At 34.2% G+C, this 14,862-nt stretch overlaps 1 protein-coding gene across 1 annotated transcript in view; it reads left to right on the top strand.

The window, feature by feature from the left end:
* LOC150109942 (EEF1A lysine methyltransferase 2) overlaps positions 1–14,151 on the top strand; it is a 108,512-nt gene extending 94,361 nt beyond the window's left edge. Inside the window, exons 6-7 of the mRNA XM_090397318.1 lie at positions 653–805; positions 13,956–14,151. Of these exons, the coding sequence (XP_090253444.1) occupies positions 653–805; positions 13,956–14,074 (272 nt within the window). The 3' untranslated portion in view covers positions 14,075–14,151. The remainder of the gene's footprint in view (positions 1–652; positions 806–13,955) is intronic.
* The last annotated feature ends 711 nt before the right edge of the window (positions 14,152–14,862 follow it).

Here is a 14,862-nt window from a genome sequence, read left to right as displayed (position 1 = left end):
TTACGGAAATAAATAATGAAAATAAATACTGTATAACAGTAAAGTTTATTAATAAAATTTATATATTTTTAGATTTATTAATATTGCAGGTATGTAATGTATTTTTAAATGTTAGAGCAAAAACAATTGCTACTGATTAAGCATGGAGGTGAATTTGGAAATTTGATAAATATTATTATAATATAATTTGAACTATTTGCTATCATATTCTATATTTGAATAAATAAGTGATTACAAAATGAAAGAAATAATATTATTTACATATCTTATATATTCTACTGTAGAATATTTTTAATGAGTTCAGTAGATTAGAAAACACAATTTTAACATGGCATAATTGAAAATTTTGATTATTTTATTTATTTATTTTTATTATTATTTATTATTATGCCCATGGCCCTGTTCCACCTAATTACAGCTCTGATTTTCTTTAGATAAGGAGCACTGACATTACAGAGCTTTTGTACGACTTGTGAGCAGTTTGCTATAGTGGGAGTTTAAGTGAATTTCATTGTGTTTTATTGTATTTTATCATATTTTGTCATTTTTTGAATCATCAAGTAATACCAAAATTGTACTGGCTTTAAAGTTGCATTTAAAAATGTTATTTTATTTTCTATTTTCATAATCACTCTGTTGTAATATTTGTTAGGTACATACGATGCTATTAACCTCTGTCCCAAAGATGCAGAAAAGAAGAGAGCAAGTTATATAGCTAGAGTTATTGAAATTTTACAGCCAGAAGGATTCCTTGTTATTACTTCATGTAACTGGACAGAAGAAGAACTTATTTCACAATTTCAAGGTACTTAACTGAAATCTGGTCATATAAATGTTTCGCATAACAAATTTTTAATTCTTGTAGTACCATGTATGTGAATGAATAAATTTTTCATGTAATAGTAAGAAATTAATCTGTGATACCATTCCATATCATTTTGTGTACTGATTATTATTATTATTATATGGTTTACCCACTCTACTTATTTATTCATGTGGGGTACCCCCCCCCCATTCCTCAACTGCCCTTAGGACTGGTTGAGCCCTCTTAATGAGGGATTAAGTATATATATATTTGACTGTAACCTGTGCGTTCACGGGTCCGGTTTGCCTGCTTACAGGATGAAAAACCCGATAAACTTGGGAAAAACCCTGCTGTCCACGCCCAAGACTGGCTAACTTGACTATGGCTGAGGAAGATCCTTAAGCTCTCACATCGTCGACGCGAATCAAACCTAGGACACTCCTTTCCCAGGCATATGGTTGCGAAGTGCATAGCCACTATGCTAACCGCACGGACATGAAATATATTGAGCAGTAGTTACTATAACCGCTAGTTTGCAAACTGATGGGCTCTTTGTTAAGTCCTTTTGTCTGCGCTGAATCCATCATACCTCTCCTTCAATCCATTAACAGACAAAGCACTCACAACTGACTCTGACAAACCATTCCACTCATTCACTACTCTCCAAGCGAAAAATTTAGTCATTCCACCCCTACTAACTAATCCTTTATTCAACTTCCAGTGATAACTCCTTGTGCTGGTTCCTCTAGCCAGGTGCTGATTATTCATCATCAAATTCTTGACATGTACCCTCAAGGGGTATACTATGATAGTGCCACATGAAAAACTTACATCGTTACTAACTTCCTATCAATAATTTTCCTCCAAATCAATCTGTTAAGACTCCCATATTATGAGATATTATATTTCTATCTTCTAAGCCACTTTTTACTCTGTCAATCCACCTATATCTTGGTCTTACTGTGGGTCTTTTCCAGCCAACCTGGCAGAGAACACTTGTTTTGATAATCTTTCCTCTCCGATTCTGTTTATGCGATCATACCACCTGAGATTAGCTCTACTAGAATATTCCTAACAATGGCAAGTTCTTTCCTAATATCCTCATTTTAATATGATACTGCTACTGATGCCATCTATTCACTAGACTGATCTTTGAGAGAACTCCCATATCTGAAGTCTTCATTCTTTGATCAAGTGTTTTATTTCTAACCCACCTCTCAGATCCATAAGTTAAAATTGGTTAGAACACTGTCTTGTATACTAATTTAGTGTTTTAACTAATTTCTTTCTTATTCCATATAAATTTATTCATCTGACTGCTTACCATACTAGCTTTACTAATTCTGTTATCTATTTTCATATTTAATTTATGTAACATCTTCACTAAAAACTGTGCCTAAATAGCTAAAAAAAGTATTACTTGTTCTAAGTTTGCCATTCAGGATACAGTTGATGTTTTCAATATTTCTGTCTATTTTCATTGTCCTTGTCTTTGCTCATTTTCATACCAAATTTATTACAATAGTTATTCAATTTACTCAAGGAATCTTGTGGACTTGTACTTAATTTATTCAGAAGTATAACATCATCTCTATAAAGTAAAGAGCTGAGATTAACATCTCCATATTTTGATATCAGGTTTAATTCTACTCTCCTTCATAATGTGATCTATATAAATAATGAATAACAGAGAGGGTAATGTACATCCTTGTCTGATACTAGATTTAACACAAAACCATTTTTCTGTACTTCCTTAAATTCTAAAAACTAACATACAGCTCAAATAAAGACTATGTATAGCTTGATATAATGTCCCATTGCACCATATAACTGTAGCTTGGTACTTGGCAATTTTTCATGTGTCTTTTGCAGGTCTACAAAACTTAAATACAGATCTTTATTATATTCCCACATTTTCTCAACTATTTGTCATAAAATGAAAATCTGATGCTGACAACCTCTATTTTTGTCCTGAATTCAGCTTATTTCTCACCAAGCTTCCCTTCTACAATCTTCACAACCATTTCTCAAAGTATACTCGCATAAATCTTACCAGGAACACTCAGTAGGGAAATACCTCTGTAATTCGCACATTCAGTTTTGTTTCCTTTTCTATATATGGGTACTATGAGAGCTGTACTCCAATCATCTGGAATTTGTTCCTCTGTCCAGGTCTTCTGAAATATGTACTGCCTAGTTCAGGGGGTGCTTAAGGGTCAAAGCTGTATAACTGAGAGGAGACCTCCACATAGCCTTTAAAGGAATGCGGAGAACCGACCAGGGCGTCTGACCTAATGTCCAATCCTCACCTTCTCATGGTGCACCCTGTTGGGTATCTACTTGGATACTGAACGAACGAGGATGGGCTGGTAATTTGGGATTTAGACGACCAAATTGTATTCTTATTGGTTAAATCAAAATAAAAAATGATGGTACAACATGACAAAATTTCATGCTGGCTGGGGCGTCGCCCGGTTAAACAAGGACCCCGTTGTTTTCGCCAGGGAACCAGGGCAAACAGCGAAAAGTCAGCTACTGGAACAAATCTGAAAACAAACCCCAACTCAACATCACCAGAGTTAGAGATTGGTACTATCAACATAAGAAGCCTGAATGGTAAGGAAATGGAGCTAGCTGAGGAATTAGATAAGTACCAGATTGACATAATAGGGGTGACTGAAACAAAAAAGACAAAAACTGGTGAGATGTTTCTGAGCAATAAATACAAAATGTTATATTCAGGCAATGACAATCAAGGAAAAGAAGGAGTAGCCATAGTATTCAACACAAAATATGAGGCTAATCTTCTTGAATGGCAGTCAGTCTCAAGTAGAGTGATGTGGGCAAATATGAGAATGGGGAACTGGAAAATGAGACTTATTTGTGCCTATGGTCCCACAGAAGGCTCTACTAAGGTAGAAGTGGAGGAATTTTTTGAGGCTTTAGAAAAAGCAACTGACACAATGAAAAAGGAAAAGTTGGTCCTTGTTGGGGATCTAAATAGCAGAGTAGGAAATGATTGTGAGACATACAAAAATATTTTGAGAAAATTTGGAGAAAAGAGCAAACTTAATAATAATGGCAAATATCTGTTAGATTTCTGCTCAGGACATGGACTTGTTATTACTAACACCATGTTCCAACATAAAAATGTGCACAAATTCACATGGAGAGAAGAGGCTAGGAATAAGAAAAGTCTCATTGACTATGTTATTGTTGATAGTGATGTTTTCTCCCTGGTGCAGGACACCAGAGTGTACAGAGGATTTGAAATTGCAAGTGATCACTATTTAGTCTTGAGCAGGATAAAATTGAATTTCATATTGAAAAGAATAACATGTAAGAAAGTTTTAAAGCGAATAAAAGTTGAGCAGCTCTCAGATATGAACTGTAGACTAAAATACACAAAGATTGTTGAAGAAAAAATGAAAGAGTTCGAGAACAGCAACCAAACCTTGGAGGTGCAGTGACAAACTCTGAGGAAAACATTGATTGATTCTGCCAGAGAGGCATGTGGTGAGGTTGTCTGCAAGGATAAAAAAATGAGAACTCCCTGGTGGACACAGAAAGTTAAAGAGGCAGTGAAGGAAAAGAAGAGAGCATATCAAAAGTTCCTGTCAAATAAGTCACCTTGTGCTCGTAGAGAATATAGAGACAAATGCAAGAATGCTAAACACTGTGTAAAACTAGCTAAACAAAAGTCATGGGAGGACTTTGGCAAGAATATAGAAAATAAATATCAAGAAGGTGGTAAGATATTCTGGAGGTTGTTGAAGAAGCTTAAAAATGGAGGAAAGAGTGCTGTAAAAGGAGTTAGAGATGATAAAGGTGACATGAAAACAGGAGAAAAAGATATCTTTGAAGTATGGAGTAATTACTTTGAAAAACTGCTAAATGAAACCAGCAGTGATGACAGCACAGTGGTAAAAAAACGCTGACCAGGCATGCAGGCAGGAATACATATCCATACTTGAAGTAGAAAAAGCCATCATCATCATCATCAAATTCCTGCCATGTACCCTCAAGGGGTGTATAGGATATGAAAGTACTACATGAAAAATTGGTTAAACCAAAATAAAAAATGATGGTACAACATGACAAAATTTCATGCCGGCTGGGGCATCGCCCGGTTAAACAAGGCCCCCGTTGTTTTCGCCAGGGAACCAGGGCGAACAGCAAAAAAGCCATCAAAGGCTTGAAATGTGGAAAGGCAGCTGGAGTAGATGATATTTGACCAGAAATGCTGAAGTATGGTGGTATAAAAGTCTTACAGTGGCTGCACTGCATAGTCCAGAAAGCCTGGACAGAGGGACGAATTCCCAATGATTGGAGTAGGGCTCTCATAGTACCCATATATAAAAAGGGAAATAAAACTGAATGTGAGAATTACAGAGGTATTTCTCTACTGAGTTTTCCTGGCAAGATCTATGCAAGTATACTTGAGAAACGGTTGAGAAGAATTGTGGAAGAAAAGCTTGGTGAAGAACTAGATGGATTCAGGCCAAACAGAGGCTGTCAGGATCAGGTTTTCACTTTACGACAAATAGTCGAGAAAGCATGGGAATATAACAAAGATCTGTATTTAAGTTTTGTTGATTTGGAAAAGGCATATGACAAGGTGCCAAGAGAGAAGTTATTCAATACGCTGCAGTTATATGGTGTCAATGGGGCATTATATCGAGCTATACTTAGTCTTTATTTGAGTTGTAAGTCAGCAGTTAGAATTGAAGGACGTACAGGAAGATGGTTTAATGTTAAATCTGATGTGAGACAAGGATGTACATTATCCCCTCTGTTATTCATTATCTATATGGATCACATTATGAAGGAAAGTGGTATTAAACATGATATCAAAATTGGAGATGTTAATGTCAGCTCTTTGCTTTATGCGGATGATGTTATACTTCTAAATAAATCCGCTACAAGTCTGCAGGATTCTCTGACTAAATTGAATAACTGTTGTAAAAGATATGGTATGAAGATCAGCAATAAAAAAAAAAAGAGACAATGAAAATAGGCAGAATCATTGAAAATGTCAACTGCATTGTGAATAGAGAACCTGTGGAACAAGTAAAACATTTCAGCTACTTAGGCACGATTTTTACTGAAGATAGTAAATTAAATATAGAAATAGACAACAGAATCAGCCAAGCTGGTATGGTGGGAAGTCAATTGAATAAATTCATATGGAATAAAAGAGAAATTAGTCTAAACACTAAATTAGCAGTATACAAGACAGTGTTCAAACCAGTTTTAACTTATTGATCTGAGAGCTGGGTCAGAAGTAAAACACTTGACCAAAGACTAGAGACCGCAGATATGAGAGTCCTGAGAAAGATTATAGGCGTGAACAGATGGCAATATCATATTAAAAACGAGGATATTGGAAAGAACTTGACATTGTCAGCATCCAGGAATGCGTTAGCAGAGCTAATCTCAGGTGGTATGGTCACTTAAACAGAATGGGCGAGGAAAGATTACCAAAGCAAGTGTTCTCTGCCAGGTTGGCAGCAAAACGACCCAAAGGAAGACCAAGATATAGGTGGATTGATATGGTATAAAGTGCCTTAGACGATAGAAATATAAGATCTGATAATGTTGGAGTCTTGACATGTAACAGACTGATTTGGAGGAAAATTGTAGATAGGAAGTTAGTAATGATGTAGTTTTTTTCATGTAGTACTATCATATCCTGTAAAACCCTTGAGGGTACATGGCAGGAATTTGATGATGATAGTTCAGAAGTGCATAGTCTTGTATTGCAGCCACTGCAAGACTGTGGCTGCCTTTCTACATTTCAAGTTTTTGACGACTTTTTTTCTACTTCAAGTATGGGTATGCATTCCTGATTATACTCCTGTTGAGCGTTTTTTACTACTGTGCTGTTACTGCTTGTTTCATTTAGAAATTTTTCAAAATAATTACTCCATTAATCAAGGAAATCTTTTTCTCCAGTTTTCAATTCACCTTTATCATCTGTAGTTTCTTTTACAGCACTTTTTCCTTTCCTGTGCATTTTCAACAGCCTCCAGAATATTTTCTGTTTTCTTACCAAAGTCTTTCCATGACTTTTGTTTAGCTACTTTTACACAGATTTTAATAATGCTGCAAACCATAAACATTGGAAATTAAATGATTTTTTGAATAGGTGAATAATATTATAACAAGTTTTATAACAAGGTGACGGCAGAACTGGATAAGGGAAATGGGTTTACAATGATACTGCTGGACCTGGCAAAAGCTTTTGACAGGATACCACATGGAATCCTAATCCATAAACTACAACATATGGGAATGGATATAGGGTTGGTGAGATGGATAGGTGGGTGGTTGATGGAGAGATATCAAAGAGTAGTTTATTCAGGAGTAGAGTCCAAAAGATAGCCTGTGACTAGTGGTGTGCTGCAGGGTTCTGTTCTTGGACCACTGCTGTTTAATTTGTTCATTAACGATATAGGAAAGGATCTAAGTGGAACAGTTCATTTGTTCGCTGATGATGCAAAGTTGGGTAGGGCGATAGTGAATGCAGACGATGTCAAAGTCTTGCAGGATGACTTGGATAGATTGGAGTTCTGGGCTAAGGAGAATGGATGTCAATTTAATGTGACAGAATGTAAGGTTATGCATTTTGGGGTGAAAAGATTAGCAGCAGTATACCACATTGGTGGAACTGTACTCCAAGAGATTGATGAGGCCAGGGACTTGGGAGTGTTGGTGGATAGGGAGATGAAGTTTAGGGGGCACATTGCAAAAGTAGCTAAATCAGCTCATCAACTCACTTGGTTGTTGAAAAATACCTTGACGAGCAGAGACAAGCAAGTTATTGTACCTCTGTACCGAGCCCTGATAAGACCTCATCTCGACTACTGTGCCCAGATTTGGTCACCTAGGTTCCTTCTTGATGTGGGAGGAGGTGGAGAGGATCCAGAGGCGAGTGACTAAGATGATAGCAGGTCTATGGAATGAACCATATGAGAACAGGTTGAAGATTTCTGGGTTGCAGAAACTGGTTGATAGGCGGAAAAGGGGAGATATGATTGAGACATTCAAATTGCTAAAGGGATTCTATAGGATTAATTCAGAGGATATTTTTGAGATCAGGACTGGTGGTGGGAGAACTAGGGGACACCTATGGAAGCTGGCAAGAGTGTTGTTAGCAGGGGTTTTAGAGCTGGGTTCTTTACTTTTAGAGTGGTAAATGAGTGGAATAAGCTGCCAGAGTCTGTTGTGGGTGCTATGACAGTGAGCGAGTTCAAGGCAAAGTATGATAGATACTGTGAGAATGTCGAATAGTTGTGTGGATGGAAATGATGTTTAGGGCCTCCCTATAATAATAAAATCAAGACAAACAAATTCTTCATACTCCAGCAATATTGCTGGTTTTAGCTAAAAGTTTTAATTTCTCAATTATACAGTCAGCTATCACTATAGAAAACTTGTGGGGAATAGTTTCTTATAGCGAATAATTTAGAGTGAATTCCCTTTAGAATTACATTATAGCTTTAGGATGTCAGCACTTTTTAGTAGTTATAATAGGTTTACTATAAACTAGAAATGGAGCTAATGGTAAAAGTAGATTAATTCAAACCTATTGCTTAGTACCAAGTCAAATGAAAAATATATAAAATTTGCATCATTTCTCTAAGTGCACTTTTTTCATATTCCATATCTAAAAGTTTAGTTGGATTTAATAGTTTAAAAATCAAAAATTCATAGGTTTATAACAGAAAACTACTGTGTAGGTATTGTGATCTTCTCTTATCAGTGCATGAGTCACTTAAAAAAAGTTGTTGCTACATCATTTGTCATGGTAATTGGTGACAAGTTGATAAGGGGGAAAAAGGAAGTTCTTGACTTTCTTGAACAGCTGAAGGCTGTAGTCTTTAGGTGATATGGAGTGAAGCTATTCCAAAGAAAGAAATGGAAATGAAAGAGGAAGAGAAGTTGGTTCACTTGGTTTGAAGCTGGATAGTAAATCGTTGGCCAGCAGCCACTCAGTCTTAGGAGAAAAACAAAACTGACCAATTCACATAACATTATCTATGAAATTATGAAAAAGAGGCGTAAGGCATACAACAGAGAATAGGTGGGAAAGTATAGAGCATGAATCTGAAAAAAGGATCATCAGTTAATTGGATTGCCCTCTTCTTGGCCAGCATCAAGTTGAAATGTTTTTGATATTCAACTTCAGATGTGTGAACAGTATGTAAAGGTTGGCAGCCACCCATAAATTCTTAAAGGAAAGTTACATTTTGGCCCAAAGAGGTTACCAAAAATGTAAACTTTTTCATCAAACCACTCAGGATATATGAGGTCCCCAAAATTCACAAACTTAATAACTCCCTTCATCCAATTGTTGTCAGCACAGGCAGGCCCACCTAACATTGATACAAATCACATCTATCCCCCATAGCAACTCTCCCTCTTTTTATTAAATGTTTTCTCCACTTTAAAACATTAATAAAACAGGTATTATTTCTGGAAAAATTCCCATGTTACTCCTGTCTCATTAGTCTTTTTCATTTACAAAATAATCACACATACAGGAAGGTAATTTCATAATAACCAATCACACCACCACCACCACAATCACATCCCAGCATTATGGCATCCTCAAAATCACTGAGCCAATGATGGCAGAAGAGCATCTTTCTAAAAATGCTCTTCCTTCTCTTATCTGCCCAGGTGGATAGCAGATCCATTGCACCTGTAACCTACCTTACATAGATGAAACAGGTTGTAAAATGGAAAGAATCCCAGCATTATGGCATCCTCAAAATCACTGAGCCAATGATGGTAGAAGAGCATCTTCTAAAATGCTCTTCCTTCTCTTATCTGCCCAGGTGGATACCAGATCCATTGCACCTGTAAGCTACCTTACATAGATGAAACAGATTGTAAAATGGAAAGAACATAAACAACACATCAAGTACCTTATCATAGAGAAGCAGCTCTTTCTTATTATGATGAAATTTGCCACTGGATTGAATGGAAAGGCACCCAGTCCTGACATTAGACCAAAACATGGTACAAATGTAAATTCAAAGAAGCCTGTGAAATTTCTAGTCCCAAGGATTTGGATGGCTCACCTGAAATCCATATAGCATCTAGAAAAAGAAGAATAACTCACATAGTGAATACCAGAAAAGAAATTTAATTGGATAACAATGCATTAATTTTCAATCTGCAAATAGAAATTTAAAGTAATGAATTACTGCTGATATAGTTTTAGTAATATTTTATTTTATTAATTTTTTAAAACTATTTATGTATTTTCCACAAGAGGTCAGGCTATTGTCAATGGTTGACCAAATAATTATTCTTGGCCCACTGTAGTATGTACCAATGTAACTTGTGATCCAGTGTGTGTGTGTGTGTGTGTGTGTGTGTGTGTATTCATGAAAATGACCTTGATATAAAGGTTGAAACATCAGATTTCATTTTAATTTTAATTAAAGTAAGTTCTTAAACATGGTAGTGTGTTTTTGTAATTATTTAGAATGACTACCAATCACTATGTACACCTGAAAGGAAAAAAGATTCCTAAAGAGTGGTTTATCTTCCTGCACATCCTGAAGTGTATAAAGTTCTTTGTGCCTGCAGTTTGGCCTGGTTTAGACAGACTGGTAGATCAGTTAACATCCTCCTGGAATCTGGCTGCCACTGATGAGTCCTCAATAAAGGTGAAAACTGGTCTGGGTAGTGGCCATTCCCATAATGCATAGCATTATACACATCTGTAAGGGAGTGTGCTTTGCATTATGTGATACTAAGGCAACTGATGTGAAGTCATTAGCCTCTATATACAAGTTGCACAGTCAGGACAATACTTCACGTGCAGACTTTGCTTACATTTGGATAAGGATTAAACCAATAATATAATTTCTTGACATTTTTAATTTATAGTATAACCAAGTGAAAAAACTTTTAACATCTATCATAAGGTGATACACCTTTTCATTATCTATATGCGGAAATATGACCCCTTCATTACTTCAACCTTGGTATCTCTTCTTGGTCTGGTTTCCACTGATGAGTTTTATTTATGTTCATCTTTGGGTCTGCTTGCTTTCTTATTAAAATTAATGAAAATTTGCTGTATGAATGAAAGACTAATAGAAATTAGACTTAAGACATTAAGAGGCCACATAACAATAATTGGTGCATATGCACCAGAAGAGGGAAAAGAAGAAAGTAATATATTTTATAAAGAATTACATAATGCCATAGATAAAACAAACAAAACTATTTACTACTAACTGGAGATTTAAATGCCAGAATAGGAAACAAAAAATACAAAACAAACAGGTAAATTTGGCAAAGATGCATGTAATCAAAATGGTTATAGACTGTGTGATTTTGTCATTTATAATAACATGAGAATAATGAATTCAGTGTTTAAACACAAGGAAATACATAAATATACTTAGTCAGCCAGAGGATACAAATCAGTACTTGACTGTGCTATTGCAAATTTTAAATTAGCAGAGTTAATTTTAGACATAAGAGCATATCGAGGCTTTGAATTAAACTCTGATCATTATATGGTATCAGCAAAAATTCGGTTTAAATCAAAATGACTAAAAATACATAAAATTGAAAATTCTTACCAACCAAGCTACAAAATTTCTTCATTCCAGGATCCCCAAGTTAGACAGCAATATCAAAAATGCACAAACTTGAAAAAAGAAACTACACATGAATCAAGTGACATAGAAGATGAATGGGAAAATTTGAAACAAATTCTCACAAAAGAAGCAACAGAAACCTTAGGAATAAAGTGCAAATGGATTAGAAAAACAGGACTATAAGACTGGAACAAAGAAATAGAAAATATAATAAAAACAAAAAAGGACAATTACCAGAAATGACTAAATTCCAAAGCAATAGAAGCAGATGAAAGAAGAGTATAAAACAAACAGTGCAATTGCAAAACGAGAAGTAAGGAAAAAACATAGAGAGATGGAACAATTTCTTAACAGAACTAGAAAAGGATTTATTTAAGCCACAACCCAAAACATATAAAATAATAAAATACATGGATAAAGAAATAAAAAAAGATAAAAATACGAACAATACATTTAGAAAAATGGGTGACCTATTTCCAAAATTTCTGGACAGATGAAAACAATGAAATAAAATTTTATAAAACAAAGAATTGACCTAACAGAAAATATCATAATGTTAGAACTGAAAAATACAATAAAGAAGATGAAAAATAGAAAAACACCAGGAGACAACAATACAAATATAGAACTATATAGAACTATACAAAAATGCAGGTGAAAAATTTAATGAAAAACTTCTGAAATTTTTTAATATGGTTTGGATGTCTGGAAAAACTCCTAACTCTTGGAAAAAAGCACATGTTTTCCCAATATATAAAAAAAGGAAATAAAGACGATTGCAATAACTATAGAGGAATTAGTCTGTTAAATACAGGATATAAAATATATGCAGGAATATTAAAAGAGAAGCTAAGCAGTAATCTAGAGGACAAACTACTAGAAGAACAAAATGGTTTCCAAAAAGGCCAATCCTGCATAGATCCAATTTTTACTCTAAAATTATTAATAGAAAAGAGAAGAGAATTTCAAAAAGAAACACATGTGGCCTTTATGATTGTGCAAAAGCATTTGACAAAATTTTTTTAAATATTAACCTATTTAAATATACCAAATCAACTTTTACAATCCCTCAAGAAATATATACAGGAAATAAAATAGCAGTTAAATTAGAACACATCTTAGAATGGAAAGATATATCAAGTGGAGTACGACAAGGATGTACCCTCTCACCTCTGCTTTTCAGTATAATATATAAATAAAATTATAACAATCTGGAAACAGTATAACCCATTTGGTATACAAATAACCCCACAAATGAATATAGATACACTACTATTTGCAGATGATCAAATATTATTAGCTACATCAGAAGATGATTTACAAAGATCATTAAAATCATTATATGATATCTCAAAACAATATAATATGACAATAGCTAAAGAAAAAACAAACATAATGGCATTCAAAGGAGAAAACCCAATAAGAAGTAAAATGGTGATAGATAATGAAATATTAGAACAAGTAAATCCTTTCAGATACTTGGGATGTGATTTATTATATGAAGAAGAAGAAGACATGGACACCAAAATATCAAACTTTGTCAAAGTAAATGGCATAATAAATATGAGGGTGGTCTGAAAAGTTCTCGGCCTAAAATGAAAAAAAAAAAATTTATAATTTCAAAATTGTTTTTATTTTTCAACATAATCTCCCTTAAGACTAATACATTTATTCCAGTGATGCTCCAGCACCATTATCCCGTCCCTGTAGTGGTTCTCAGTAAGATCTGTAAAATACCCCTGTACTGCTGCAATCACCTCTTGATTCGAAGAAAAATGTTGACCAGCGAGGAAGAGTTTTAGTTTTGGGAAGAGATAGAAGTCAAAGGGAGCCAAATCTGGGAAATAGGGTGGATATTCCAATAATTCATACATCAGGTCCCTTAATTTTCCTATTGTTTACAGAACACACCTTTGTGGGCAGGGGCATTGTCCTAGTTTGTGCAACAAAGGAAAGACTTTTTCTCAGAGGATTGCAAATGATGCAGCAGCATTTTAACAAGTGTATTAACACTTCATAGGGAATATGTAGAATAATGTGTAAGTTACATGGTTCTACCTTAATACTTTCATGGTGATTATTATTATTTTGGGACACTTGTACAGCTCTGTCTTCACCACTCAACCACCAACTACAGCTAACTGCATCATCATCTACACCAGCACCATCACCTACCATCACCACCACCACTAGTATTTTTACAGACAATTATTATCACAACTTTTCATCACACCCTCATACAGGAAAATTCCTGATATATATATAACACATTTCAGACTATTCAGTTTCACTTGCTTTATGAGCAAGTAGATGTGAAACTATTAAACTCAATAGATAAAGTTCAGTAACGTCTTCTTTACAATTGTTTATATTGAGTAATTTATTTCATTTTCTCAGTGTTTTAGGTATATTTTTGTTTTCAGTTTTGTGCTTTCTTTTTTAAACATTTGAGTGGAGTTATACTTTTTAAACATCACATATGTAATAAGATATACATAATTATATTCTCATTTATTCTTTAGGATTTGTTCTCCACCACCAGATTCCATCTTCAGCTTTTCAGTTTGGCGGAAAAACAGGAAACACTGTAACTTCCTTAATTTTAAAGAAACATTGTAAGACAAATGATGATTTGGGTTAATTTTTAAAATTGTATCTATTTTCATAAATAATGAAGAATTTTGTAATGAAAAGATGTAATAAACTATTTTAGTGTAATGCTAAAAATTGTTTTTGTAAAATGTAGACACACACACACACACACACACATACTGTTCATTGCTAGAAATTTTGTGATTTGATAACTATTTGACTGCTATTTCATTCATAGCATCTTGACTTTATGATGCATGGTAAAAATTTGCAGTTCATTCTGAGCCAAAAATGTTGCTGATGATGGACCTCTTTTTGAATGAAGTTAGAATTAATATGTTTTGATATAAATTATTTGAGTCATTGTTACTTACTTAGAGTTTATTAATAAGTTTGTCGCTAGACGGTGAAGAGTTTAGTGTTGTGCAATGTATGGTAAAGGAGAAAAAAAAGCTAAGTTTCAATATTAATTCATTATAGTGAATTCATTATAATTCAGTATAATGAAAGGAAGGAAAAGTTTCAATATTAATTATTAGTAATTTATTATAACTATAGCAGAAAGTTGTAGTGGAGTAATGTATCCTCCTATGATGAGTCCTTGGAGGTGTCAGGACAATAATAATAATTTTTTTTTAACACTTGATTATGTCTCAGATATAATCAAAAGATATAATGTAAAATGAAGCAATAATACTACATTTTATTTCATGTGACTATAGAATAGATTCTAATTAATATCCATATAATATGCATAATGTGCAATTGATATAACAGCATATTTCATGCATTATTAATAATAATCATTTACTATTGTAGTTCACAGTTACTCAAAGA

Source organism: Typopeltis vanoorti, chromosome 1 (genome assembly GCF_054136105.1).
Source record: "Typopeltis vanoorti isolate ZY-2024b chromosome 1, IOZ_Tvanoo_1.0, whole genome shotgun sequence".
NCBI lineage: Eukaryota > Metazoa > Arthropoda > Arachnida > Uropygi > Thelyphonidae > Typopeltis > Typopeltis vanoorti.
Note: the sequence above shows the minus strand (reverse complement) of the source record. Positions and strands in the feature narration are given on the sequence as shown.